Source organism: Xiphias gladius, chromosome 20 (assembly GCF_016859285.1).
Source record: "Xiphias gladius isolate SHS-SW01 ecotype Sanya breed wild chromosome 20, ASM1685928v1, whole genome shotgun sequence".
NCBI classification, from domain to species: Eukaryota; Metazoa; Chordata; class Actinopteri; order Istiophoriformes; family Xiphiidae; genus Xiphias; species Xiphias gladius.
In genome coordinates this window covers 3503978-3529247 of record NC_053419.1, presented here as the reverse complement: position 1 = coordinate 3529247, position 25270 = coordinate 3503978, and the positions used below count along the sequence as shown (strand labels likewise).

General features: G+C 41.3%; 3 protein-coding genes across 9 annotated transcripts in view; 1 reads left to right on the top strand and 2 right to left on the bottom strand.

Moving 5' to 3' along the window:
• LOC120806163 (WD repeat-containing protein 7) overlaps window positions 1-281 on the bottom strand; it is a 123528-nt gene extending 123247 nt beyond the window's left edge. For 2 of the 3 annotated variants that reach the window (XM_040156978.1, XM_040156982.1), the window contains exon 1: window positions 88-281. The gene's annotated coding sequence lies outside the window, so the exon portion shown is untranslated. The remainder of the gene's footprint in view (window positions 1-87) is intronic. The other variant, XM_040156983.1, reaches the window with a different exon arrangement.
• taf1c (TATA-box binding protein associated factor, RNA polymerase I subunit C) lies at window positions 1-16126 on the top strand. Of its 5 annotated transcripts, XM_040156985.1 has the most exons (16): window positions 1442-1504; window positions 1902-1946; window positions 3893-4004; window positions 4378-4427; window positions 4772-4867; window positions 5668-5735; window positions 5865-6115; window positions 6383-6511; window positions 6617-6734; window positions 6832-6903; window positions 7011-7146; window positions 8240-8368; window positions 9629-9827; window positions 10035-10172; window positions 11833-13289; window positions 13728-16126. In XM_040156985.1, the coding sequence occupies exons 5-16, from the start codon at window positions 4772-4774 to the stop codon at window positions 13998-14000; spliced, it is 3066 nt and encodes a 1021-aa protein (XP_040012919.1). In that variant the 5' UTR covers window positions 1442-1504; window positions 1902-1946; window positions 3893-4004; window positions 4378-4427; the 3' UTR covers window positions 14001-16126. The 5 variants fall into 5 exon arrangements, with proteins under 5 accessions (XP_040012920.1, XP_040012921.1, XP_040012918.1 ...); XM_040156986.1 differs by lacking the exons at window positions 1442-1504; window positions 1902-1946 and adding an exon at window positions 1-79; XM_040156987.1 differs by lacking the exons at window positions 1442-1504; window positions 1902-1946 and adding an exon at window positions 744-841.
• A 23-nt stretch (window positions 16127-16149) lies between these two features.
• Window positions 16150-24851, bottom strand: ccng2 (cyclin G2). The gene is made up of 8 exons (XM_040156977.1): window positions 24712-24851; window positions 22774-22931; window positions 22489-22626; window positions 21766-22016; window positions 21125-21203; window positions 20871-20969; window positions 19701-19900; window positions 16150-17548 (listed from the first exon to the last, which is right to left on the bottom strand). The coding sequence occupies exons 2-8, from the start codon at window positions 22876-22878 to the stop codon at window positions 17416-17418; spliced, it is 1005 nt and encodes a 334-aa protein (XP_040012911.1). The 5' UTR covers window positions 22879-22931; window positions 24712-24851; the 3' UTR covers window positions 16150-17415.
• Between the last annotated feature and the right edge of the window lie 419 nt (window positions 24852-25270).

Below are 25270 nucleotides of genomic sequence, written 5' to 3'. Positions count from 1 at the left end.
CTACACTACACCTGCAATGTCGCGACTTCCGGGATTAGCGACACGGCTAACGGAACCAAAACACAAGGTTGAATACTAGGTGCGTACCAGAAAAAAAAACGTTCTACTGAAACATTTCCTTCTGTCGAAAGGCCTGGCGATTAGCGTTTCCTTCCGTGAGAAATAGAAACACAAATTATCCTCCTATTCGGCTCGTTTCAGCTGCTGTCCCAATCGACAGAACGATCACTTCGGTCAGCTGATCACGCGACAATCGATAGTCGCATCCGGTCTCCTGTTTTCAAAATAAAAACATGCAGTTTTCGTTTTCCGAGCATGAACTCTTGTCTCGATCACACGAGGCACCCCTCCTTATTTGTACGAGTATTGAAGTCTTTTTCGTTATTAAATGGACAACACAATCCACAAATATATAAACAAAATATCTAAATGAAAATATAAAAACATGATGGAATTTATTCATATTTAAAATCTAAATTTCTGCATCTATTTATTTTAACCAATTATTTAATTGCTCAACTTTTGAACGCAAAAGTTAATTCTTGACCATTTCTTTGTTTTTATGCATATCATGGCACTCTTCAGCGGATGGATGGATGGATGGATGGAGTTTTATTTTTTAAACTTTATACAACAATCGATATCTGTAAATCTGTCGTGCTTGATGGATTTTCTGGCCTGTTTTGAAACAAAACCTCCGACATGGGCATTTAGCCTTCAAAATAAAAGGCCAAAAAAATGTTTTTTTATGGATCTGTTTTTCGTTGTTATTGTTGTGTGTTTGCTGAAGCGAGTATTGCTTGAAACGGTTCCTACACACTAGATTGTGGATGAAACGGAGGTATGTGTTTTATTTTTTATTGCAAAGAATTGTTATTTAACATTTCATGTCATCTTACACGTTGCCTCTTCATGCAGTTATTTTTCAAAGAAATATGTTCTCGGCCAATTCCTTTTCACTTTTATTTTACATTTTTTTAGTTGCCATTCTTAAAAAATATCTGACCGGAAGTTTTTTGTTGTTGATGCCGGCTGCTCACACTGTCGAACTTGACTGTCGTTTTGAGGTCGCTAGCCTACACGTGTTCGGTGTACACTGAGGCTTGGGGACAATTTTAACAACGTTTGGTCTATTTTGGGACTACGTTGTTCCCTCCGACGTTTACGGCGTGTAGTTTAATTTCCAGAAGGCGTGTCATAACGATCGGTCGAGGAGAAATGTGTTTATTTGTGCAAGCTAACAGCGGAGGGCTGGGGAGCTAACGTTAGCTGAGCCGGAGAACAACATGTTCAGACTTGTTCCCAGAAACACTGAGGGTGAGGGAACGACAACACACGCACAATTGGTAAAGCCGACAGCCTTTTTAATTCGTCGATAACGAACAAAATGGACTACGAGTTCCCACAGCAGCTTTTTCCCTCGTTTTACAACTGCGGACCGCCGGACTCCGTCCTCAAACACTGCGCTGGAAACTGGGGCTGCTACGACCGAGTCCGACCTCTGGTGGGTCTGCTGTCAGCTCAATACTGACTCATTGATAAGTAAATAAATAGTACTCGGAAGCAGTTTACACTCCTGCATTAGACCTGCCATAGCTAGGAGTGATCACAAGCTACGTTAGATCATGACAAAGATTACATGCAAGCTTCCTGATCATAAAGGGCTCAAAACTAAGGATCTACTGCCGATTTGTAACCGCTTGATGCTGTAAAAAAAAAAACCAAAGTAGTGTGAAATTATTAACAGCCATACTGAAAGAAATGAACGTGCTGCTTGCTTGAGTTTTTTTTTAGGAACAAATAAAATTAAAGCTTCTACCTTGCAAAGCTATAAATCATCAGGAGGCGTTAACCTACCTAATTTTGAATGGTACTCTGGTGTTTTGCTCTGCTTCCACTAGTTACCTTGTGGAATCCTGAGAACCGTGGGGCCCCTCTGAAGAACAGTTAGTATATCCACGTAATCTACCAACTTTGACACATTACAACATACCCCATAAGATAGTGAGACGGGACTTCGGGCCAGTTATATCATATCTTTTCCATGCCTGGCATAAAGTCCAGCAACTAGCAGAAATTTGTAAATTCTTTTGTCAGTCTCCAATTATGCATGATTACCCTCTTTTGATAGGTGGGAAGCCATTTTGCTTTCCACGGTGGGGTTACAGAGGTGTTCATACTCTCCAGGACACAGTGCGGCAACAAGGTCTCCGTGAATTCCAAGATTTACAAAGGTCCTGTAGCCTCCCGGGCACTTCCTTTTTGTCTGTGTACAGTTGCATGCAGCGATGCCTGCTCCAGGTGTCCCATGGGAACACTGACTTGGAAAGTCGACCCCTTCGTTTGATACTGGGCACCAAATGTAAAAGCAGTGGTGTTGTCTCGGACCTCTGTAAACACGTAACTGAGGCCTCATCTAAACCTTTGCTATCCAACAGACTCTGGAAGAGAGAGATTAACATTTTCTCAGATCTAGACTGGCACACTATATGGTCAAATAAATCCCTGTCATCCAGAACTCCAAACCATCAAATGATACACTATATATTTATTCCCAGGTTTTATCTCACACCTCAAGAGATTACAACAAATGAAACTCAGAGCTAATCCATATTGTGACTTATGCCCAGACCAATACCATTGGCGCATTTCTTCATATGGTTTGGCAGTGACCACAGTTTAACAGAATTTGGGGAAATGTCTTAATTATTGTGTGTAATATTAATGGGAGAGTCATCCCTCCATCAAAGTGTCTGCTATTACTTAATGACACCTCCTCTTTGGACCTTACTAAAAATGATAGGCATCTCTTGTTGGCTGATCTCACAGCTGCTAAAAGGATGGTAGCTTGTTGCTGGAAACCGCCCCATACACTGACAGGGAGGGAATGGTTCCCTGCTTACTAGGATATTGCACAGCTGGAGCTTTCAGCAGCTCAGTTATATTATGCCAAGACACAAAATGCTATTTGTCGCTCAAAGCTACTAGAGAACATTAGTGTTTTCTTATAAATATGTGTGGTTAACTCTCATCCTCTGCCACGTTGTCATGTATTTGCTTGCGTACTCGTATAGAATATTATAGAAGAAACTATTGTATTACACATTGCCTTGTCTGCCTTGTGACTTTCACGGTGTTTTCCCCTTTCCTAATAGAAACAATAAATAATCGATCACAAAAAAAAAACTTCAGGAGTATAAAAATCAAAAACTAAATCAGGTAAAACCAAGTATATTGCTAGAGGACAGATAATTGTGTAATTGGGCATCGGCTGAAACTTCTGGAAGCACATTTCTGCCGGGAACAGAAACAATTGAATGAATGGTAATATGTGACAGATATAAATATACTCGTGATGAGCTGATATTTGATATTGTAAGACTTACTCGATGCAAATGATGATACTAAGTCAAAACCACAAGACACAAGTTTTGGTGTACCATTAGTGTTATGTTTTGTTTTTTGTTTTTTCGTAAACAGACGAAATGGGCTTCCAAAGACCTAAATGCAGTTTTCAGTTTTTCTAAATTTTCTAAAAGTTTCAAGATAGTTCAGGTGTGTTAGTTTTCTGTTCATGGGTGTGATGTGTCAACAAGAGTCATGTAAGGGTCGACGGTAAGGTTCGGAACCTCCTGTTGGACTGAAACCATTACTCAATATAACAGATCAGTTCATCAACAGAAACCATTATTGATTATTGTATCTCATTAAAATTTTGTGAGAAGAAACTATCTGCTTTAAGCTTTTTCACTGGGGATGTTTTGCTTTTCTTAGTCTTGAACGTAATCTTTTGAGTTTATGCTTTTTTTTTAGTTGGACAGGATCAGCAATTTGAAAGTGTCGTCTGTTGTGTGTCCGTATTGTCAGACTTATTATTTTGTTGTGGTTTCAGGGCGGCTCTGGTCCTCCCTCCAGCTGGACCTTTACATCCAGACATCAGGTTAGAGGGGAGACATGGCGTCACACTGAGCCCATACCAGTTCCCCTCCTGTCTCCTAAAAACTGTGAGTCCCTGACAGAAATGATTTATAATTCAGGGAGGAGGTCATTCAGTCCTCGGACAGCAATTCCTGTTCACCCTGCAGTTCAGACCAGGAGCTGTGAAGTAGGTCTTGGGGCTCCATACTTTGCACCTGACATGTTGTACTCAGTTGTACAGTGGCTGACATATTGGAAGAGGAATTTTTTCAGCCCTTATTCTCACAGTTTTTGGTATCCAGAAACTTAGATGCAGTGAATGCAGTAAAGCGTATTTGTCTTGTTGAATACACCTTTCTGTCTATCTTTTTTGTCTGTTACTAAATGTATTATATTACCATTATTTTATATTTGTTTTATATAAGTATATATAAAAGTATTCGTAAACATTTTTTCCAGCTTACCTTTGGCCTTCAGAGCCTCCAGATCCACTGGACTTCACAGAACATGTGAGTACAACAGTTGAATAAATAAAAAATGATTTTTATGTTGATGTCAATATGTTTGGAACTGCATCTCCTCACCGGGACAGTAAAGTTTATTTGTCTCATAAATTTTACACACAGCCACACAGATTAAAGAGGTTTAATCTTAGCATGTGTGACATTTCATGCACAATGTGGCTCATCACCTGATGAAAGGAACGAATAGTCGTCCAGACCAATCAGATCAGATTCATAATCCACAGAATTGGTGTGAATTCAGCAGTACCCGGCAGCCTCAGATCTTTTGGTGTTTTTTTTTTGCCGTTACGTTTTGTTTTTTGAGGTTTGTAAACATCTTTTGTATTTAGATGCAGAACTTCTTCATGGATCACTGCCAGGACGCCTTTGGGTGCATGGGTGAAATTCTGGGTGAAAACTTCAACTTTAAACAAGGAGTGAGAGAGGTGAGTCTCACAACAGATGTTCTATGACAACCCGGTTTTTATTTATTCATTAGAATGCTTGTTAGACAAAATAAGCAGTTTACAGAAATCAATGTGGCCTGGTAGATTTTTGATTTTATGGACTAAAATATAAAAATAGGAAAATAGTATTTAGATGCTTGGCAGCCCTTTGATCTCCAGCTATTCTATTGCCTTGTCTTTCTATATCCAGGCTATATATGAATATATAAAGTATGGATTCAAGTTTTAAGCAGTGTCCCTTTATCAATCAACCAGCGTGATTGGCCAGTAATCACTTAGCTGAAGTAGAAATGTTGACATGGACCATTGTTGCAGCATGGTAGAGGGGATATTTGAATCATAAGTTAACAAAACACAAGTAAAATACTTCCTTCTTAAGTGTCACCCCAAGTCATTACTTAACAATGAGTGATTAATCAGTCACAGGTAGATTATTAGTATCTTTCATGTGCTTTTTTTTAAGTAGTGAAAGTTACTTTTTGGGGCATTTTTACACCTTTATTTGATAGCTGCAGTGAAAACAGACAGGAAATGCGGGGGGCGAAAGTTGACCCAGATAAACACGTCTTTCACTCACTTTAACTGAGATAAATGAAAGATAGAAACACTGAAGAGAAAACACTCAGTGGTGTAACCCTACTCTGAGCTGGAGGCAGTGTTTGTTGTTTATCATGTCATCAGAATCTCTGTGTGTGTGTGTGTGTGTGTGTGTGTGTGTGTGTGTGTGTGTGTGTGTGTGTGTGTGTGTGTGTGTGTGTGTGTGTGTGTGTGTTTTGCAGAGATATCGGAAGGATTCAGCCAGCATGTGGAAGGTGAAAAACTTCCTTGATATGCTGAAGTTTAAAATGTGAGTGGACCTGACTAATTGGTGTGAAAGTGAGTTTCTGTGATTGTTGAAAGATTTGAAATCAAATTAACATCTTTTGTTGTATGATTTTTTTTTCTTCTTCCCTCCCCTGTTGCATCTTTTCCCCAGATGTCAGCAGTCGTATTCTTCCAGATCGCTGAACGCATACAGTGTCCTGCTGTCAGATGTGGTTCATTCTGTCCCTCCTGAGCTGTTGGGTGCTCTGCTGTACGAGGAGCTGACAGAGCAGAGAGACCGTCTGCTCTTCTCTGAAGGAGCCACAGGTGGCGCTCTGGCCTTCATCCCCTTCTCACAGAGCAGCAGCGGCTCTCAGCATGGCTGCCTCCTCTATCCTGGAAACCAGGGACTGGACCGTCTCAGTATCCTGCAAATCAGTTCAAGCATTGGAGTTTTAAGACAAAAATCTAAAAACCCAACAGGTCTGCTTTAGTCCTCCAAGATTCTTTTGTCCTAACAATACAAAAAGTCAGTGGTGAAATAATTAGTTTGCTGTCAGTCAATTTATTGGTTGACTGACAGCAAATGCATCAACTTGGGCTTGGTTTTTTTTTTTAACATAGAAAAATATGGATGAGGTGAGAGGTGGAGCAGAGGGGTTGGTTCTGGTTCTTAACACAGCACCTCAGACTTCCACAGAGTGGAGCTGCAGCACCACAGAGGAAGTTCCTCCATTCTCACCACCAGCAGCGACCCAATCAGCTTCCAGCTGAAAGGTCCCATCAGACAGATCAGCTCTGTCTCCCTGTTCGACAACTGTAAGAATGAGGAAAATATTTCAAAGATCATGAGGAATTGAATGTGGCTTGGTAGGTTCCTCCAACCCATGCAGACATTTCATCAGGTTTGTTCATTTGTTGCAGGTTGTGTTGCTGTGCGGTCGGATCACCTGTGTGGAGTTTGGAGGTTCAGTGAAAGAAACGAACCTCGTCTGCTGCAGGTGGTCAACACCAGAGAGGTCGCAACGTGCATCAGTGTCAGGTCAGTGATCATCAGGGAGGAGCAAGGCGAGTTCTGGAAAACTTTCCAACTGAGGAAAAGGTGTTGAAGTAAGGTCTTCTATGCTGCATGTTGTCAGTCCTCATATACTAGGTGAAGTTCTGGTGGCAAGTGAGAGTGGAGCAGCGAACCTGTGGACTGTTGGCAAAGGGTGAGGACGTTTTTCTTTCTTTAAGTGAGGAAGCTCTTAAATGCTTTTATCTGTTGAAAGTCAGGTTATAAGTCAAGCTGACTCAAAGTGATTCTCTGCCCCGTCAGGATGCAGAAGGTACGGGAGGAGGACAGCAACCTGTACTTCAACGCCAAGTCATCGTGGCGATGGTGCGAATTCTCTGCCCACCCGAGGGTGATGCTGTACGCAGACAGGACGGGGGTGGAGCTCACGGACATCAGGGTGAGATGAGAGGTTGTGGGTAATATGGTTGGATGTCTCAGTATTTTTCCAATTTCAGTGGAGACATGACTGAGTTTAGTTTTTGATTTGTTTTTTTTCCAAAAGAAGAGCATGTAAATGAATGAAAAAATTGAATCCAACATTGGAGTTATTCTAGTCCTCTAGTTTTTCTTAGCTTTTACAAGTTTTTGACATCCTCACTAAGTATTAATAGCATTTATTAAGTCATTTTATATTATATCTCACTAAAGAAACCTGTGAAACCTCCGTTTAAGGCCGTCAACTGCAGTCTTTAGTGCTTGTTTCTTACTCTGTACTTTGGCAGTTCATTAAAGTCCATTAAAATATTAGTGACACAACGATCCCACAGTAATACCCCCGTAATACTGCTGTACAAGATAGCTCTTTATTTCATCCTGTTTCTCCCAATTAGTCATTATTATTAGTTGTGAGCTGTTTGTGATACCAGAGAAAATAAATCTACACATTAGAAGCATTAAGGTGCAGAATGACCTGCTGTCAGTCACCAGAATTTGATTTCCCCATATGGGTCCGTGGCAGTTGCCGAAACTGTCCAATCAGTGAGTTAACTGTCCGTCTCCATGACTCCATGTTTACTCCTCTCGGTTCATTTGTAGAAAGTCTATGTGAACGTGAACCGCACCAGAACTAAAAGGCAACATTGTATGTTTTTCCCTTGGTGCGGACCAAATTACCTGAGCGCCTTAAGACACACCTCTGACCTCTGTGCCAGTTCAACAATTTGTCTAAAACTACACAGCCATACTACACTCATTAATGCTCACAGTTGTAAAGTGTTGTACAGCGGCCCTGATATATGCCACAAGCCAAAACTCTTCTTTTTCAACACTACAGCTGATGCTGGAGTTTTAATCCAAGCTGTTTTTGTTTTTTTTGTTTTTTTTGTCTCTGAAGTGGGAGCAATTCTGTGTCGGGGGAGTAATTACAGCAATAAACTGACAACCAAGCTTACTGTAAAATCGGCTCTAACTCCTTGTCTTCTGTATATCTCCTCTTCTCTCCCTCCTAACTTTCTTTTCCTCCATCCCTCATGCCTTTTCTGCCCCTCCAGGCGAGTCCTACGTGCAGCCACACTCTGTTTCGTATCAGCAACAGCTCAGAGTGTCGGAGTGGAGAGAGACTCATCCTGTCCAAATATCTTGGAGACGTCCACTCCTTCCACCACCTCATCACCACTCAGGTACATTGATTGGAACACAATATTACACACAAACACGTAGCTTGTACAATTTTGTCGTTTTTTTATTCAAATCTCTCAGAACTTTATTTTAAGTTCCAGCGAATATCCCAGAGTTCCAAATATACCAAATATGTCAGGATGAGCCTGGGAATGGTGCAACCATTAAAACATTTTCATCTGTAAAATCTGCTTGTCCTGACTAGCTGTCAGGTTTTTCACCTCTCATATCAGTGATGGCACCAACTCAAAACAAATGTGCAGAAAGAGACACCTGGAGTCATGACAGTCCCATAAACTGCAGCAGGTGCACAAGCAGAGTAAGAAATCATGTCACAGTTCACTGGACTGTCGTGACTCGAGGGGGCTAATGTAGATCATCTGCCTTATTTTTTGACTGAACTGACCTTTTTGTGCATGTTGTTATAACATGCTTTTTAAGATGTACACATTTTATACATTGTGCAATTCTTTTAACGGTTTGTACTTAGGGTTTGGGATTGATAACATTTCATTTAATCCACATATCGACCTTCCAACTTTTACAGTGGAGGGATTGTAACTTTCTCCAAATATTGCAAGTCTAATGAAACTAACATAACACGATCGGCTGATCGTTTCACCAGAGAAGACTCACCACTCTGTTGGTCTGTCGAACTAAAACACACACATGCCAGTCGGGGTTTCTTTTGCCTCAAAAAGGATCTTCAGCTTCATTTTAGCCCCTTTTAAACAAAGATCCTGTTATATTGCCAATTAGAAGACTTGTCATCATGCAGGCTTTGCTTGTTTACACTGCGCCAAACAAATCCAGCATGATGCTGCCCCAGTGTGTGCTTTTAGATAGCATGCCAGCATGACGTGTAACACACAATCTGTCGCCGGCTCTCCCTTTTACACAGACGTCGATCCAGCTCTGTTACTACCTCTACTGCCTGCTTAAAGGCGGAACAACAATGTCCCTCCCATTTCCTGTTTTTACCTTTTATACAGAACGGCGAGGCGGAATAAAGGTGCAACATTCCCACCTTGAGCACGCTGTATAAAAAGTTACTCACAGCATTATAAAATTTAGTTACATATGAAATAATCAGCAGTAACAAACGCCACCAACACAGTCGCTGATGGTGTCAGCAACTGTGTGTCGTGTCATTCTAACCTGAAAAAGTGAAGGTATCACTGGGTAAAAATGAGAAGCCTGAGATTTTGTTTGAACACCATCCCACCCAAACACATTTACCACTTTCTCTCTCTGTCTGTCAGTTCTCAGCCTACATTATGGACGAGCGTTTCCCCTCCATGCCCATGCTCAAGTGGGATCACATGATGCACTCCCCGCCCATGTTTTGTCATGTCCTTCTTGGCTCCGCCTCCTCAGGCTCAACAGTGGGTGGTGCTAGAACCAATAAGGTCCTGTTGGGCTCCCAAAGTTCTCAGGAAATCACCCTGCTGCAGTACTCAGGTCAGTCAATGGGGGGGTGGCATTATTAGAGCAAGACAAATGGAATTTGCAGTTGTGTAGTTCATATTCAATTAATTTTTATTCAATTAAAGCTTGAATTTTTCTTCCAGTGGTTCAGTGTGTTGGTCCACTTGTAATCTGAAGAACATTCATGTTCCGTACTAACCATCTGTGTAATACTCCCACTGTGTGTGACTATGTAATCAGGAGGAAGGGCAGAGGCCTGTTTTAGTCGAGGTCCTGCTCAGGCTCTGCTCAGACCCAAAGATAGTCTGAAACACCTTCCTGTCCAGATTCCTCACCGGCTGGACACCGCGACCAACAGACTGTCCTCACCTGCTGCAGGTATGGATAGACGCGGGTTGAGTAAAAATGCTACAAAGTCGATAGCCTAAATATGTTGTAGAATATTTCTATCTGTAGATCATAGTTTCATCTTATTTTTATATTTTTTTGTCTGTAATCAGTATGCGTGTGTTCCTGTGTCTGAGTATCAGAGTTTTAGACATTCAGAGTGTTGAAGACAGTAATTCAACCAAAAGCACGGGGAGTTCCTATACAGTATGAATTAAAGGGAACTGGTGACAAGATTCCACTGTGCTCTCTTCTGCTTCTCTGGAAGTTTTCACCTCAAAATCTGGTTCAGTGTTCCAATGAGTGAATGGAATGAGCCCTACAGTTGTAAGATAGTAAAAAGCATCCGTGTGTCAGATTCCATATATGACCTGATGATGAAATGTGCTTTACCTGCAGACGCAGGTGTGTAACCATGTGGCTTCAAAGCAAACAGAGATTGTTGGCTCACTGATATTTGCACTGATGAAGACCTTGAAACTGGAAACATTGCATCATTGCACATTTCAGTGTGTCATCAACTTCTCCTTTTTCTCTTAACAAAAAGGTTAAACATAAATATTAGCATCAACACTTTGTTTGAAAGTAAGGGTTGTGTATCATGTCAAATCTCAAGGTTGTCCATTACATTTCAACCCATACTGTATTTTTAACATGAACACTTTTCCCAAAGATTCTTAAGATTAGCTTGTTGAAGAAGTGAGATTGAGATATGTAAAGAGTGAGACATTTCTCAGTTGAAACTCAGTGCTCTCTGGTGAACAAACTATATAACTGAGACATTGTTTCTAAATGATCTCAAACATATCTTTGGCATTTCTACTCTGACATTTCCTGCTACTTATACGTCGATATATACATCATTACTGATATATATGTGGCAAGATAATATCAGGTAGCCTATGTATCTGTCAGGTTCCACTGTCCATGTGCCTACCTTGTTTTTGGCTGGACCCGCAACAGCAGGGCCAGCCCTATAAATGAGAATGTCTGTCGCTGACTGAGTGATGACGTTACACCATTGGTCGGCCGACCGAGTGTTGCAGTTTCCCCATTGGCCATTTTTCTTTTCAAAACGAATCGATGCCAACTGTTTCTATTGCTTCATCAGGGCGCGTTTACAGGCAGTGTTGCCAACTTAGCGCTTTAGTCACTAGATTTACCGACTTTTCACACCGTTTTAGCGACTTTTCAACACAAAAGCATGTAGCTACAAATCTGCGAACTTTTTGGACAAACCTTAACTACTTTGCCTAGAAGAGAGTCGCCAGGATTTCCCCGCAACTTTGAGGTCGGTTTTTCCCTCCACACACACACCTCTTTATGCGTCTCTCTTAACTGACCGCACGTCAGCTGACACAGACGTGAGTGAGCTTCTATCTCTCAGGTCCTTTTATGGTGATTTTGTCAGACGACGTCGTGGTTATAAAATCAGGATTTTATCAATGCAAGCAGCTCTGTCTTAACTCTACTGTCAATAAAATCCAGCTGACTGCAGTCTTGATTGGTGACTAGCTTGTTAGCTAAAAACTTACAACAAGTAAATATCTTTGTTGTTGGAAGATTTTTTTACTTTCGTAGTTAACAACATATTCCTGTTACTTTTAAAGTCATACTGTATGATGTGGCTAACGTTTCTGTTTGTTATCAGGTATGACTTGTGTTCAGAAGAAAGGAGGAAAAGAAGCAGGTGGAGAGGAGTGTATCTGCATCCTACAGCTGACAGAGGCAGGAGATATTTTCTACCAGATCCTTGAGCCGGACCAGCCAGACGCCAACACTTCTCGACCTCCAGCAGCAGAGGATGAACCACTGCCACAACAAGCAGCCACAAAACTGACACAACCAACACTGAAAGAAGTCACAACATCGGGGAGAAAAACAGCAGAAAAGTTTTCACTAAATTCTCAGCTGATTATAGCAGATACGTCGAGCGATGAGGACATAATTGGGCCAACTCAGGGTCTGGCTGTGCCAAGGTTTGTTTCTGAAACACCAGAGAAGGAACAGCAAGGGGTGATCATGTACTCTGACTCTGAGGATTCAGAGTCAGGAGGGAAAAGTCAAAAGCTGAAGCATTTGGGGCTGCAGGTCATTGTCAACGATGATCCAGAGCTGGATCACGCTAATGGATTGGACTCAGGAGTGAAAGATGGAAAGTTTGGTGGAGATAAAGCTGATGATACTGAGGAAGCCCGCGGTGTGGAGGAAACAGTCGGCAGCTCCAATAGCTTGAGTCGCCTTGGTCCCTGTGAGCAGCAGACTCAAGTAAAGCTGAGCAAAGGTGCTCTCATCACCTGGAAACATTGGCTCCAGAAACTGATACAAAAAAGTCGTAAAAAGAAGCCCCACCCACGCTCTCTACAGCACTTCACAATCAAAACTAAAGGCTTTCTCCACCTGGCTAATGACGAAGCAAGAGATTCGACGGAAGAGGAGCGTGTGCAGAGCCTGAGGCGAGATCTGAGAGCGAGCATGTACAAACGCTCGCTGCTGGTTCACAGCACTGTCTCCAACTCCCTCAGGGCTCCAGATGTAGTCTTGATGCCAAACCTGGTGGACACAGAGGTCTGGAGAGATCAGCTCAGCCGTCGCCTCACCCTCTCCTGGCAGGGGGAGGAAGCGTGGCGGGCGTGGTGGGAGGACCACCTGGGGCTGAACAGGGAGGAGAAGGTGAAGGCTCTGAAGAGGAAGAGGAGGAGGGAGAAGGACGCAAAGAGAGCTGCCGGCCGATGCCTGGAGCTGTCCGGCAGCTTCACCTCATCTGTCAGCTACCAGTCGGATCTGGACAATTTCTCTGATTCAACGGGCTGGTCCTCGGCAGCGAGCCAGAGGATGTGGTCTGACACCGAAGGGACGGGGCCGTTATCTCAGTTGGAGGGCTTTTCAGAGCATGGGACACCAAGAGCCACAACACCCTCCAAAGTCCAAAATGACACCCCAGTTCCCACGCCAAGCGTCACACCTCGAAGTGTTAAAGATAAACAAGGTGACCACCAGACTCCCAGGAGCTCCAACACCCCTTCTCTGTCCCAGACCACAGCAGCCAGTCAGAGGAGGATCACACGTCCAGCAGAGGACTACCTCAGCTCTCTGTTTGCACCACAGGTAAGAGGAAGGTGGTGTGTTCAGAGGCATGTCTTGTTGGTCTGCAGCTAACAATCAAAAAGACTGATCTGGCCAGTCAAAACAGAAGCTGTGTAACTTTTTGTCATAAGAGTTGTTATTTCATTAAGTTTAGCTACACAGGAGGCGCTCCAGCCACGTTTTCAGTAATCAGACCAGCTGTCTACGCAGGCCACTTAATGGCATGGCACTGCTGAATATTACAGCCCAACAGGGGCACCAGTTTGACTGTACACTGTAAATTTAATTGGTTAATGGGCATAAACATATAAAACCAGCAGCATGGGCCTTCTTAAAACAGCTTTTTTGGCATTTTTGTCTTTATTTTGAGAAAAGAGTCGTTTCAATTACACAGTCAGCATCCTGAATAAATATCATTTGCCTTTATACTCACAACAGCTGTTTTTGGTGTTTTTCCAGGATGAGCCCTCGCAACATAACATCAACTTCCTGGAAGAGGGAAGCACCATACAACCTCCACCTGGGTCCTCCTCCTCTCAGCTCCGCAGCTCACAGTCTGTCCCTCAGAGGATCCTCAGGGTGGATCTGTCCCAGGACTCCTCCATCCGGTGGGGTTTCTCCCAGTCTCTGTCCCTCTCCCAGAGTTCACAGGGTCGACTGGGGCTGTCGCAAGCATCGCAAGCATCGCAGGCATCTCAACCCAAGAAGAAGAAGTCTAGAATGGGATTTTGATTCATTGGTTGGTCTGACTGTCACTCAGAAGGGGAGTGGATCGTTTGGAATTCCTGTTACATTCGGAATAAAAAAAAACGGGGGGCTGGACCACCCCAGCTTCAAATAACGAGAATGTCTTTCGGATTTTTGGCCTCGTCTTGGATGTATAGTGGTATTATTCACTGGTATTGTAATTACAAAAAATGAACATACAAACTGGATCTAATCAAGGAGGATAGAGTCACTGAACACCGGAAAAGGATTTATCACAGTCTCAGTGGTCCCTGAAGAAGTCCTCAGGCTGAAGAAGACTGACTGGAGACTGGTTTGGTAGGACTGAGTGGAATTTCTTATCTTTGTTTTGTGGTCATTGCTTTTGTTTGCTGAGGTGGTGTGTGTGTGTCTGTGTGTGTGTGTGTGTGTGTGTGTGTGTGTGTGTGTGTGTGTGTGTCTGTGTGTCTGTGTGTGTGTCTGTGTGTGATGTAATGTAATGTAAGGGAACGTCAAATGGTCCGAGCAGCCACTGTGGCTAATAGATTCATTTTTGGTTTCAGAATGCGTTCACACGGCAGGTGACTGAGCTTATGTTTCACTCTGTTGTGACTAGTTTTTGTTTTACTGGTTCAGCAATAATTCCATTACACTTTCTGGAAATGAGTTAACTTGGCTGAGTAATTCCAGGTGTGCAGGAAAACATCAGTGAACATCAAATCAACTGGAGTTCTGCACAGACTCCAATGAAGGATGAAGCTCTTCTCCAGGTGTTTCTGAACTGACCTGAGATAAACGCTGGAAAGAGCTGAGCCTTGAAATCTTATAAGTAGTAACAGTAAAAATGATAAAAATATTAAATGATTAGAAAAAACAAGCTGCATAACAGCATTAAGTCGTTTCTCTTGAAGTTGGCAGCATCTCTGCTAATGATCTGGTGTGATTGGCTGGTATACCAGGGATGTTAGAGATCAGTCTGGTGTCCAAAACAAAATCTAATCGGCTTAAAAGGGAACCTGTGGGAAAATAGTTTTTATTTTAAAGTACTAAAATAAGACATTTTAGGAATTTCTACATCCTTCCATCTGGTATTTGGTAAGAATTCTGACTGTGTTTTTCTATTTGGTGAAAAGCTGTCTGACTGAAATATTTAGTTATTACTCAAAGTCTGGGTATTGTTGCACCTTTGTCCTTAGCTGTACTGTCTCTCAGACGCCACTCAGTTGTTTTTTACTTCACCTCAGTCGCTGTGGTAAATTATCTTCATGAAACCTTTTATATATTTGCTTGCTCTAAAGAAAACTGAACCAATTTTCTCAATAAAACCATTGCTCCAAGACTTGGGTTCTCATTGGGGGGAAAAAAAAATATTCAAATTTAAAAAATTAAAGCCAGAATTTTGACAAAAAGTACTTTTTCTTTCTACTTTTAGAAGTCTCACAGTTTGCCCCGTGTTTCTCCATAGTACAATGGGGTATTAAGGCCACTTTCAAAAAGAATCATAGATGTAGAGAATAAGGTCGATTATATTTTGAGAAAAAGTCATAATATGAGAATCAAGTTGCAACTTTTATGAGAAGTTCCAGAATAGTTAGAGCTTGGAGCTAGTATTTCCAGAATAAGGGGTAATTTTTCAAAGTTGTAGCATTTTGAGGTCAATCCATACTTTTACAAGAAGTTATATTTGAGAATTAATCTAAAACATTGAGATATTTATCTTAATACATCGTTATAAGCAGGTGACAGCAGTCTGTCAGCTTTCATGTCAAATTGGAGTTTGGATGATCTTAAGTTAGGTTTCAACAATAAACAGTATGGGATACTGAAATCAAATTACACCGAATACATTGTGTTTGAGTCTGTGAGTGTCGACTTCAAGACTTCTTACTTCATTTCTTTTCCAAAATTCTGCCTTTACTTTACGGAAGTCTCAAGTTGTTTTTTGTTTTTTTTACTTCTTCTATCAGTGGCTCTTAAACTCCTCACTAAAACAGATACCTGCAGTAGGGTCTCATTTCTGCTGCTGAGTGCAACATCAATCTACGTAATCCAATTATGTTCACTTGACATATCCTGCATCATCTGGTTCATTCACAGTTCAGTTTCAGATTGATTTTGAAAGTGAATCCTTGCAGCCAGTTTTCAGACATGATGGAAGAAAAAGACAAACAAAAGATTAAAAATAATATTTTTATAAGATTTTCTTTTTCAGTACGTGACAAAGAAAACAATAAATAACTTAATATCTACAAAGAACTATTAACAGATTTTTTTGTACATCATTTACAGTTTTACATGTTTTTGTATTAACATTTTTTTTACATTTTTAATATTTTTTAGACTTTTTTTGACACTTGGTCAGCATCATTTTGTTCTTCCACATTCTCTCTGAACAGTTTCAAAACATCAAAGACTTTATTAAGCTACATCCTAAAATTGGCAACTTTAAATTCAAACCAGGTTCATACGTACACACACCCACAAACACACACGTAATCAATTTTTTTATCTGAACCCCCTGTGGTGTCAGCAGGGTTTGATTCTGCAGGAAAACTTGCTGTTGCAAATAAAAACATTGCCAACATCAGAGTTTCCCTTCAGACACCAACTTCAACCTCCAATCCCACCATTTAACACTTAAAATGAGAAAAAGAAAACTGTGCAAATTAAACTTTCCTATAGAGGATCGGAGCATTCGCAGTCGGATAGTTTTCACTCAAATATGGAGATTATCTCAAGAAATGACAAACAACGCTCCACTTTCGTTTTCAAGCCTGTTACCCCCAAACTCTGTCATGTTGACAGTTTAGTGGGGATGAGGACTTCAGGGTTTACCCCAGGGTAACTGAAAACATCATTTGAGTTCATCACATAAGAAAGTTCAGTTATGACCCCAAGGTAACAGCTTGACATTTCGTTATTAGTCTTTTTCTCTGAATAACTACCTTAAGCAAGATAACGAAACAAAACTATACGACCGTGGCCGCTCTCAGCCTCTGTACAAAGGGAAAAGTCGTCCTCTCCCTTAATAAAAACAGTCTTAGATTAATAACAGTCATAAAAACATTCTATTAAATAATCAACATGTTTTTGGCATATTATCCTCTTGTCAACAATGAGAGTTGTTTCTGGTCCGATCTGTCGGCCAGCTCAGCACCTCAAAGGCCAGTCACTGAATTGAGTCGACCAGAGCTTATCTGCCAAACATCACCTGTATATCCTAAAAAAAAATCTGCACCCTGGAATGTGACATCTCAACATGCATCAAAACATCTACAAATTAAAATCTACCAGATCTACCAGAAGAGTCCAGACTGAGCAGCTGCCAGTTGTGCGATTCTCCACCAACACCGGAGCTTATTAAACAATAAATTAAGAGACATCAAGTAAAGGAGTTAGAGGGGAGGGTCGGGGGATGACGAGGCACGGGATGGCGGAGGCTTCAGGCCTGGAGGTGTTGGCGGTGTTTTTGGCTGCGGAAGTGAAGAGGGAAGAAGGGCCCTTCAGCATCACTGCCCAGAGAACTGCTGAGGGACTCTTCACCTGAACTCATCACATCTTCACATGAATCCTCACTACAGAGGCACAGAGAGAGAGAGACTGTCAGAGTACAGTACGCACAGCGAATAGTCTGATTAAAGGGTTAAATCAGCTCAAGGTGAAGACTGGATTCTGTTTCATAGGTTTCACTCATTCATTCAATCATCTTCTACTTGACTGAAAACCATTGAAACCTTTCTTGATTCCTCCTTATCACCATCAGAGGAAATGATTCTCAACTTGAAAATTTGGAAAAGCCAATAATTGAAGTCCTTCATTAAGCAAAATTGACTTATTGACAATAAGTCAATTGTCAATAAAAGCACTACTTATTTTCTTGTTATAGCTTGAATAAAAAATACTAACGTTTTTCTTGCGTTCATGTCATACATTTACGAGTTTTCTTGGCTGTTCATTAGACTGAAGGAGAAATCTGAAGATTTAATGTGGCAAACACTGGTCAAAATTTCGGATGTTTTAAGTACTTAACAAGAAATATGGATGAACTAATAGTGAAAATGAGCATTACTTTGCCCTCTGAGGATTTTATACTTCCTGAGCTTGTTAACACCTATGTCAAACTGGGACAGAAGACAAAGTTTACATGATTTAGCAAGGACAGAAAGCACACGAGTGAGAAGATAACAGTTCCTCTACTTCAACCAAACTATCTTCAGCTGATCTCATGTTCTGATCTGTGACAAGTCTGGTGCGGCTGCTATCAGTCTGTTAACATCTGCTGATTCCCTGCTTAAGGTTCAGGTGTGAAATGTCACATCATTAAAAAAAGAACCAAAGTGTGATCATCAGGTTTGTGCTCTCAGTTGGACTGAGCTGCTCCGTGGGTTAATGATCTGTTTACAAGAGTCAGCTGGGAGAAGTCTTCATGTTTGGTTCCTCCTTTTCGCCTTTACACACTGACTTAAAAAAAAAAAAAACGTCTCCAGACTTTCCGCGTTGCATAAAGGCACTCAGGCCATGTGACGTCATGGAAACGTCTGTGTCAGTGGGACGTGACCTGTGACTCGCACACATCCCATCACACAGTGCTGGGAGATATGAGAGGCCCAAGCTCAGACACTCAGAGGGGCTGGGCCGCGTGCTTACGTGTGTGTGCGCGTCTGTGAGAGATATTGTTACAACACAACAGAAACTTGCGTGTTGCCTCCCGGCTGGTTGCCTCACTCACAGTACACTGTAAAAACCGTCAATCTCTAGACTTAATTTGTTACTAAGGACTCTTAGTACAGTCCTAGTTTTCGAAGAAAAGGGGTAAAAACTTCACCTCTGGTTGATGCGCTTAACTTTTAAAGATTTGAATTAAATGACACGCTGAGTGGATCTGTACCATTTACATGAAGTAGCCTCATAATTTCTGTTCATTACAGAAGAGACTTTTTATAGTGTTTATCATTGTTGTGTTGCTGTGGAAACCGAAACATTTAGTGTGTGTGGTGACACACAGCTGTGTCTGGTTCCTTGTAATTTTAAATGCCTGTTGTTGTCAGGAGTGGTTGGTATTTACTTGGCTTTTACCTGGCGTGAGCGGTCACATGATGCCAGTCTGACATTTGCATCAGAATGAAACTGAATCCAATACTTCATTGTTCAATTCACCTACTGAGTCTGGTGGTTGAAGTTCGGTTTGAAGCACAGTGCTGTGAGCTCTGACTTAAGTGTTATCTTCTCAACATTAGCGGTGAACGCCCGGTCAGATTAGGTATTTTCTAATGTAATGCATGATTTTGTTGTTTCTATTGTTATTTTTTTGCTATGTTAATAGGGGTGACTACATTTTCTTTGAGAACTTTGACTGTTTTGTTATGCAAGGACAAATAACTATGGAAAATGTGAAAACATTACTTTGTTATCAGTAATACACACCAGATTTCCTGTTGGTTCCTGCATTGAGACTGTTATACTCCAAAAGGACTAAAGTAAAGAGAAATAAACATTTCCAATTGATTGCGGTATTTAGCATTTTAGTTGAATGATTCAATATTGATTCTTTCATCAATATTTGCATCTGTTCCTTTTCTCAGTGGCTGTGTGTATTTGCACTAAATCTTATGTGAAAGACATGGTTACCTATTTTGTTTTTGATTAATTATTTACTATATCTCTCCCAGGTGAGTTTGAGGCTCTGAAAGTTTTACAATGTTGCTCAGGTGTGTTTGAGGCTCTGACCTCTCGCTCTCGTCCCAGCCTCCCTCAGGGATGGTGGGCAGCTCGGGGACACTGCGGTAGCAGTGCAGGTTCTGGGCAGTCCGCCGCGACACTATCCACCGAAGCCTCCTGTGGTTGGGTTTGCAGCATTCGGGGGAGGCGTAGTCTGACAGACACTGAGCCACATGTTCACTCCACAGCAGCAGCTCACCATCCACAATCTGAAACCAAACAGCACAACAGTTCAGTTTGGCTCTTTGGCCCTCTGCCCTGTGCATTAACTACCATCAGTATCTTTAAAATAATCCTGTGGTTTAACATGTCACAGTACAGTGACTGTAGACAAAAACCTGGATTCTTTTTCCAGGTCAGGCTCTGTAGGTTTGCTCTGAAATCTGATCAACTAGCAATGTAACGCCTGAACTTAAAGTGTTTGTCTTTCCAACCCTCCCATTTACAAACAACCAGGAGACCTCAAGTATCACTGTGGCAGCAATGTACCAAAATCTAAAAAAAATCATAGTCTCAAAAACACTTTGGGATGATAATACTGTACTCATTTTTCAGATCTAAAATTAAAAGTAAAATTGCCAGGTGGAACCTTCTTAGATAACATCTAAACTAAACTAAAACTGGAAAAAATTAGCCAATGCTGGTCCTAAATTACCACAAATATGACAAGAAAACAGAAGTGTGACCAAAGTGTAAGTAAACTAAAGATTACATAACCCCAGGCGTCGACGGACAAAAAATATTTTGGGCCAGAGCCGGGCCCACACATCCATTCAGCATTGTGTTCACTTCCCTTCCATTCCATTCAGCCAGAAGCTGGAATCTCACCGTGGAGTAGTAAGCCTGCGGGCCGTATGGCTGGTTAATTAAATTGTTTGGGGAGCTAGTGTCTCCGCAGGCATCACAAAGCTGTCTTGTTTGCAGCTGATCCTGGGAATTGTGAGCTCATACCTACAGTTAATTTTACTTTTATGAAACCACTGAAGTCCTGTGAAAGTAAACCTCTGGACTCTCATTACTTCTAAAATGAAATTGCTCCGATCTGCTGTTGTGAGTAATGTTGCCTCACCTAGTGAAAAGCAAAATGTCTTTTTTTTTTCAGTTTTCCATTACGTTAGGTTTCCACAGGTGTTACTTTCTCTCCATGGATGAGTTGTTGCCATGCAGTGTGTGGTTTACCTTCAGGTGTGTCTGGATGTGAAAAGCTATTTCCAACATGTCCTCCGACTGCATGGCGTCGATCTCCTGCCTCAGGAGAGACAATGCTAGGACGGACGGCTAGATGGACAAATAAAGAGAAAGGGAGGAAGACACAGAAACAGTGTTTATGTCAAGCTAACAGCAACATAACAATACTCGTTTCTGCGCAACTCATTAGACTGCTGAGCTGCAGTAATCCAGTCTGACATTTGACCCCCTCAGTGAATTCCTACCTTTGCTTTAGAGAAGGAGATCCGGCACAGACAGGCTTTGAGCTGAGCCTCCAGTTTCTCGAGGCTCAGAGTCTCCTTCCTGTTCACACAGACATACACACAGCAGGGTTCAGGTGTGTTTCTGCATGTGTAACTATATGTGCTGCAGAATTTCAACCATGTGCAGCTAAGCAGGTTAAAAACGATATGCCAGGGTTATGTAAGCATGAGGTGTTGGTGCCAGCAGCAGCTGACAACAAATCTTATCAGTATGCTTAAGTAAGACACTGGAGTTGGCTGATAGTTGACAGCTGCCCTACATTAAGTGGAGCTACTGTGACACACAAGCTCTGCCATTCAAATCATAGGAAAATTTGAACCCTGGTATTTTATGTTGAGGCTCAGAGATGTGAAAAAATTGACAAGCTGCAAACTTGTCATATTCAGAAAAAGACCATGGTTTTGATGCCGAGGCAGAAGAAAAAATAAAACTGACTAAATGTTGACTTTGATGGGCTATGTATCTTCAAGTCTCCGTGAACAGATTTTAATCAAAATGAAGTGAAATAAATCACCGAAAATGATTTGGAAAACAATCAGCAGGAATATAAACCTTACACAAAGTTAAGCTGCACATAATTTTCTGTAAGTGATGGGCTCACCTGGCCGTGGAGTGTGAAAGTATGATCTGGTGGTAGAGGTGCAGAAAGGTTAAGGCAGTGATGGCGTTGGACTTGAAGTTGAGCTTCTTTGCGACGATTTTCTCCATGCGGCTGAGATCAGACACTGTGAACCTGCACTGTCCGATGCGGATGAGCTCGTCGGTGGGCGTCAGGTTGCACTCCTCCTCTGTCACTTTGGCCGCCATGTGGAGGCAGCTGAGGCTGACACAGGACAGGTGCTTTGGCTGGATCTGAGGGCGGACAAGAGGTGAGTTAGAAAAAGTTTGAAACGGACTCGTTGAATAAGAATTTCACGTTTGTGTCAGAAAAGACACGAGCTGATCCCAGTTTATTAAAAGCTACTTTAGGCTGCTGAGAAGATCACAAGGTCGGCAAAAAAGGGCGTTTTACTCACTGCTCTGAATTTATGATTCAGTAAGAAATGATAACAAGATTACTTACTGTACCAATGAGGAATATGGGATTTTTTTTATAAATCTTGCACCCTTTTTAGTGAACATATAACTTCAAGCTGAAACCTTTTACAAAATTAATCAGACACTGTACTTGTTTAAATTTGTTTGCATCTACCTCTGCTGTTGCACTGGCACAAATGCTACAGGCTTTTGCAACCACATAAGCAGCCAAAATGTTCCACGGCACCTTGCTAAAAAAAAAAAACGAAAGCAAAAGTGTCCTGTGTCTGGTGTAAGCATCTCATACCCTAATCATGGCCAGGAATCTGTCCAGCAGGTTGACAGCCAGGACGAATGTCTGTGTGCTGTAACCAAAGAAGCTGGTCAGACTCCACAGGTCCTCCACTTTAGCATCTCTGCACTTGGCCGAGATCCGACTGTCGTCCTGCAAAACAAATACATGCTGTTGATTAACCTGGTTTTATCAGTCACAACACTGGTAACTTGCATTTGGGCAAATATGTGAAGAGAAGATTTGCCATGCACTGAATTTACTGTGGATGAATGATCCATTTTTGTCAAATGTGCTCACTCGTGTTGTGGATTCAATGAGGCTCAGTCCAGCCTCTTTAGGGAGATAATAAACCTCCTGCTCATAATTCACCCGCAGCTCCTTCATCAGCTTGAAGGCGTCCATGTCTCAGCTGGCACTGGAAGAAGTGACCTCTACTTTACACCACAGTATTCAAACTGCAAAACGGGAAAGCACCAAGATTCAGCTCCAAAACACAACCAAGTATTCATGTCAGAATGTTCTCTGGTCAGTCCAAAATACAAATACAACCTGTAATTCATATCAGTTTTCTATGTTTCAAGTAAATTTTTCGCTGGATAAATTCTATGTAGTGTCTTATATGACCCCTTTTTGACTTTGTAATAATGTGCCTATCACCAATTTCACAAGTTTTGTGCCATTGTATTTGACTGAAAAAAGCAGAATAAAAGCACTTTGGTGATGAAGAAGAAATAGTTTGGAGTTTGTCTCTGATAAGTCTCTTATCACGGTTTTATAATGTTAACTACCCACCTAAAAAGATTATTAACTAATTCACATACAGTAAAACAGTAGAAAGGTCTGCACTACCATAATTAATCAATCAAATCAAGAACAACTTTGATAAATCAGTAAGTTGATTGAATATTTACCAAATGAATAACATGTAACATTCTCTGGTTCCATTTCCACCAATGTATATATATATGCTGCTTTTCTCTGTTTGATATACTTATAAATATATTCGGGTTTTGGGATGTTAATCTGACGAAACAAAAGGACCTAACTCCATGACCCTGGGCTCTGAAAAGTTGATGGGCACTTTTTTTTTTTTTTTTTTTTTAACCTTTGGGGGCCAAACTATTACGTTTCACAGCTCTTTGGAAACAGTCAAATACAATCTCTCTTAGACAAAGAAATATCAGTTTTCATATAATATCTGGGCAACTGTTATAATGTTATAGTTTCATTATTTATCCGTGTTTGGTAAAAAGGTGATTTTCGATCTCTGTTGGATTGTTACTATACTGTATGTCACTGGCCTACATTCGCTCTCCGTGCTAACAAGGGTCGCGGCTCAAAGCCCGGCCCACTTCTCTCAGCTGGGATCCGGTGTCCGATTTCCTTTAGTTGACGCCTTCTGTCACAGGACAGAAGGCGTCAACAACAACTACTTTTCATGGTTCTTTCTGATAATAAAACAACCTACAGCGCACAAAAACATTATCCACGCGTATGGAAATCCTCAGTTTTACCGTTATACTCGATGGTAACAGAGGAAGCTAACGTTAACCGCAGCTAGCCAACGGTTTAAATCCTCTCTAGTCGGAGCGGGGGAGGGGCTTTTTTTCATTCCTTATATGTTAAAGGTCTATCAAATTATACTGTACAGCGCGACTACCAACCCATAAAACTACTGTTTTATTTGACTACAGCACAGTATTAATTTGATTATGTTGGTTTCTCCTCGACAATATAACGTTAACCGTGGTAAAGAAAAAAAAAAAGGTCGACTGGAGTCGGGTCCAGGGTTTACCAACAACAACAACAGACTGAAAGAAAAACATCTTTGGCTGTAGGAAGAAAATCGTACGTGTCAAAGAATGTTAAATTATTATTTTCAATAGTTATTCTTAAACTCACTCTGTTAGCTAAATGCCACTATTTCCTTACAGAGACTAGAAAATACACCTAAACACAATTTCGGTCGTTCCTGTACGAGTTTCGTCGAAAATGTGCGATGGAAAAATATTTCCGAAAGAAAAACAGACATGTAATTCATTTTCGATCATCACTAGCTTTTGTTAATGGAGGTTCCAGCTAAATTAACCATCCATTGTCGACCATTCACGTTCATCTTATTTTTCTTTCTCTCTCGAGTTGACCCTAATTGTTGGCAGAAAACGCAAAATATAGTTCAGAAAATAGGCTTGTGTAGTGTGACGTATGATTTTAATAAAACAATGTTCACTTTACCTGTTTTTGCCAGTTAAATCCACATATCGGTTGTCTCTGCTGTAGCGTAGACTTATTCCTTCTCGTCTTTCTCTCTCTTTTTCTCTTTTGTTGATGTTCATAACGCTTACGCCCACATGGCAACGTCACACGAAGGCAACCAATCAAATGCTTGAGTTCCAGAATAGTAATCACCTCCTTTCTCGTTTAACGGCATAAATGGAAGCTTACATCTAATGTTTTACTGTCGTTTTGACTTAATATCTAACAATATTGTAAATAAGTTTTTACTCGAGATCGATCATCAATTTTCAATCAACCTATAAATGCCACTGGAGTTGAAATACAGTCTATCTTTTACGTGACGATTCCCGTGATTGACGTTTCCGTCACCCAATCACCGATCAGCAGTTTGGTACGTTCAAATAGTCCGCCCAAAATGGGATGCTTTGATTGGGTAATGGCTTTAAGGAGTCCTGACGCAATCTTAGCATTACGTAGTGTCATTTGGCAGTTTCTCTTAATATTGTATGCAATTAACCTAACTAATAAATGACAGAAATAACATCTGTGATTGGCT